Source organism: Chrysemys picta, unplaced genomic scaffold, assembly GCF_011386835.1.
Source record: "Chrysemys picta bellii isolate R12L10 unplaced genomic scaffold, ASM1138683v2 scaf5053, whole genome shotgun sequence".
NCBI classification, from domain to species: Eukaryota; Metazoa; Chordata; order Testudines; family Emydidae; genus Chrysemys; species Chrysemys picta.
The window spans coordinates 1-3011 of NW_027057753.1; the positions used below are offsets into that span (position 1 = coordinate 1).

Below are 3011 nucleotides of genomic sequence, written 5' to 3' on the forward strand. Positions count from 1 at the left end.
GGCCGCGGGGGTGGGGAGTGTGGGAGGCTCTGATCTGGGGGGCGGGGGTCAGTGCTCAGCAGGGGGTGGGAGACTGGAGGCTGCACTTGGCTGCGGTGGGGAGGGTGGGAGGCCCCGATCTGGGCCACTGGCTGTGCCCAGGTTGGGGAAGGAGAGGCCCTGCTTGTGGGGATGAGTTGGAAATCTGATGGCCACCCTTGTGGGGAGCAGCCCCGCAGCTGCGTTGGAGCACCCAGGGCAAATCCATGTCTTGCTCTGCAGCGGGTGCTGCCTGGCCTGGCCAGTCCCCCCGCAGCTGGCTGGAAGGAGTGGGCCCCTCGCCCTGCCCATCCATCTCATGCAGGACGTGGGCTACCAGCACGGCAAGGTGGTGTTCAGCGGCTGGAGCCGCGGCGACATCATTGAGAAGATGGTGAAGGACCGGCGCTCGGCCGACTTCTACGAGAGCAAGCGCATGGATGTGAGTGAGGGGGCAACAGTGGGGCATGAGCCAGCAGGGGATGGGTAGCTACAGTTTGTGTCTTGTCAGATTCCAGCAACTTAGCTCCCTTTTATGCCAAGCTGATGTTCCTACAGGGTCCTGGCTGTGGCAGCCCCATGGCGCAGCGCCAGTGCCTGAGGCAAGGGGAACAACCACCTCAGCCCTGGTGCCCCAAGCAGTAGGGCTGGGGGCTCCAGGGGGAGTGGGGGCGCTTGGCAAGGAAGTGCCCTCCCTCATCAGTGCAGACCCCACTTCCAGCTGGGGCCGCCGTGTGGCTCTGGTCCCTTTGTCCTTAGGCCGAGCCCCTTGGCGAAGTGGGGGATCCCCTCGAGGTTGGACTCAGAGCCACCTGCATGGGGTGAGAACCTGACCCACACCCTTTGCCACAATGCCCCCCACTCCTTGTCCTCACCCACTAGAGCCCTCCTGAACCACCCGCTCTCTAGCTCAGCCCTCATTGCACTTCCTCCCTGTATCCCAGCCCCCCAGGGCTACCTGGCGGGGGCATCTCTAGCCTGGCTCTCACCCCCCAGGTGCTGACTTGCCCCAGCGCGGGGTTCACTGATCTGGCCGAGATTGTGTCTCGCATCGAGCCGGCCAAGAGCTACCTGTCCGATGGCTACGCTGATGGTGAGTGGGGGCAGGGGGCGCGATGCAGGGCTCTCTGCCCATGTCACTCCAGTAGGATTCTGGGGCCCCAGCAAGGCTGGGGGAGGGGGGTTAGGGCTGGGTTAGAAGGGGGGACTGTGGGTCAGGATTGAGGGGCACCAGGGCCAGGCCAGGAGCAACTGCCAGCTCCATGTGTGCTCCCATCCCAGGTGAGGAATCTGACTACCTGACGGAGTACGAGGAGGAAGGGCTGGACCCCGCGCGGGGAGAGGAGGAGCTGTTAGCACCGGCTGAGTGGACCCACACTGAGGTACTTGAGACTAAGCTCTGGCCTCTGCTCCCTGGGGATGGCGTGTGCTGGGCCCAGCTGCTTCTCCTGGGGCCCTCTCCAGATGGGGGAGCTGGCCGAGGTGGGGCTCCGTCTGTGTCACTGTTCTGGCAGCTGTAGGGAGCGCTGGTCCCCAATGCTGCTGCCCATGCTCCAGGGAGCAAGGGTGGGCCTGGATTCCCCAGCCCCTAGGACCATGCCCCCCTTCCCTGCACAAATATTGCAGGCTCCCCACGGGGTGCTCTCCACACTCCCCCACTGCTCGGGGGGGGGGGGGGGGTTCCCGTTCACACGCTCTGTGCCAGCTCCTGGGCTCCTTGCTCTCAGGCTGGCATTGCCCAACTCCAGAGCCCAGAGAGGCCAGATCCTGGGGGTGGGGCTAAGAGTCGTGTGGGAGATGGAGCTTCCCCTCTTGAGAATGGGGACCAGCCCAACCCATCGCAACATGGGGCTTGTCTGGACCCAGACGTTGCCCTGGATGACCCTGGTGTGCGTGGGAGGAGGGGGGCTCCTGGCCACGTGGCTTGTCCGTACCCAGCTCTCACTAAACAGGCCTGAATCATCCCTGCCCTGGCCTGGGAAGAGGCAGGGTGATTGCCCTTGTGGCAGCTCTCCTGGTACGCAGGAGTCTCACTCCGGACTGGATGGAGGGACGGGGTGTGTGTTCTTCACTCAGCCACTGACTGGACTCTAGTCTGAGTTCACAAGGGCCCATCATGACAGCAACACTCCTGCCCCCTCCTGCCCCTTGGTGGCTGGCCGGGCCCTATTCTCCCCGAGGGCTGGGTCTGTGCCATCACACGGTGTCTTCTCCTTCCAGGATGAGGAGAAGAGTCTGCGGCACCGCAACTCCCTGCCCCAGGAGTGAGCCCAGCCGCCTGCTCCCGGACTGAGACAGATGGAGCCTGCAGGCCCAGGGCTGGCACTAGGAGACTGCAGCCTGCATGTGGCTGGGGCACTGGAGCCCATCCTGCGCTGGAGCCCCCGGCCTCCATCTGCTGCTGGAGTCCTGAGGCCAGCCTGGTTCCACTCAGTTAATGGCCAGGGTTCTGCCGGGGTCAGCAGCCCTTCTACATCTCCCAGTGTGCAGTGAAGCCTGGCCCGGGCTCACCTGAGGGTGCAGTGGCGGCCACTGGGCCCAGCACCCTCCATCAGCCAGTACTTGACCCAGGCCAGCGCTGCTGCAGGTCCAGGGCGGCCCACAGCTACCTACTGTATCAGCTACACGCGGTTGCTGCTCACTCCAAGGCCCTGCATTGCTCCAGGGACAGCAGGGCCCAGTCCAGCAGCCTCCGCTGGTAGGGGGTGGGGATGAGGGCAGGATGCTGTGGCAGGACTACCCCGGCCCCCTCCCCGCCACACACACGAGGCCCATGGCCCTTCCTTGCTGCTCCCTTCACTTGCCCTCTGCCTGCCTCATGGAGGGCCACGGGGTGAAGCTGGCAGCCAGGGCCCTACACCCTTCCTCCATGGCCCTATGCCTGCACGCTCCTTGCTGGGTGCCAGGGCTCAGCTCCCGGCCAGGTGCTGCTGCATGACCCACTCAGGTGAGGGGGGGGTTCCCAAGAGGAGGTGCCCCCAGGCCCTTCTAGG

The 3011-nt window shown here is 65.1% G+C and overlaps 1 protein-coding gene across 1 annotated transcript; it reads left to right on the plus strand.

The window, feature by feature from the left end:
• Positions 1–337: 337 nt before the first annotated feature.
• Positions 338–2994, plus strand: LOC135980615 (patatin-like phospholipase domain-containing protein 6). Its single transcript, XM_065580543.1, has 4 exons — positions 338–460; positions 1015–1111; positions 1300–1400; positions 2239–2994. The coding sequence occupies exons 1-4, from the start codon at positions 338–340 to the stop codon at positions 2284–2286; spliced, it is 369 nt and encodes a 122-aa protein (XP_065436615.1). The 3' UTR covers positions 2287–2994.
• Positions 2995–3011: the final 17 nt, after the last annotated feature.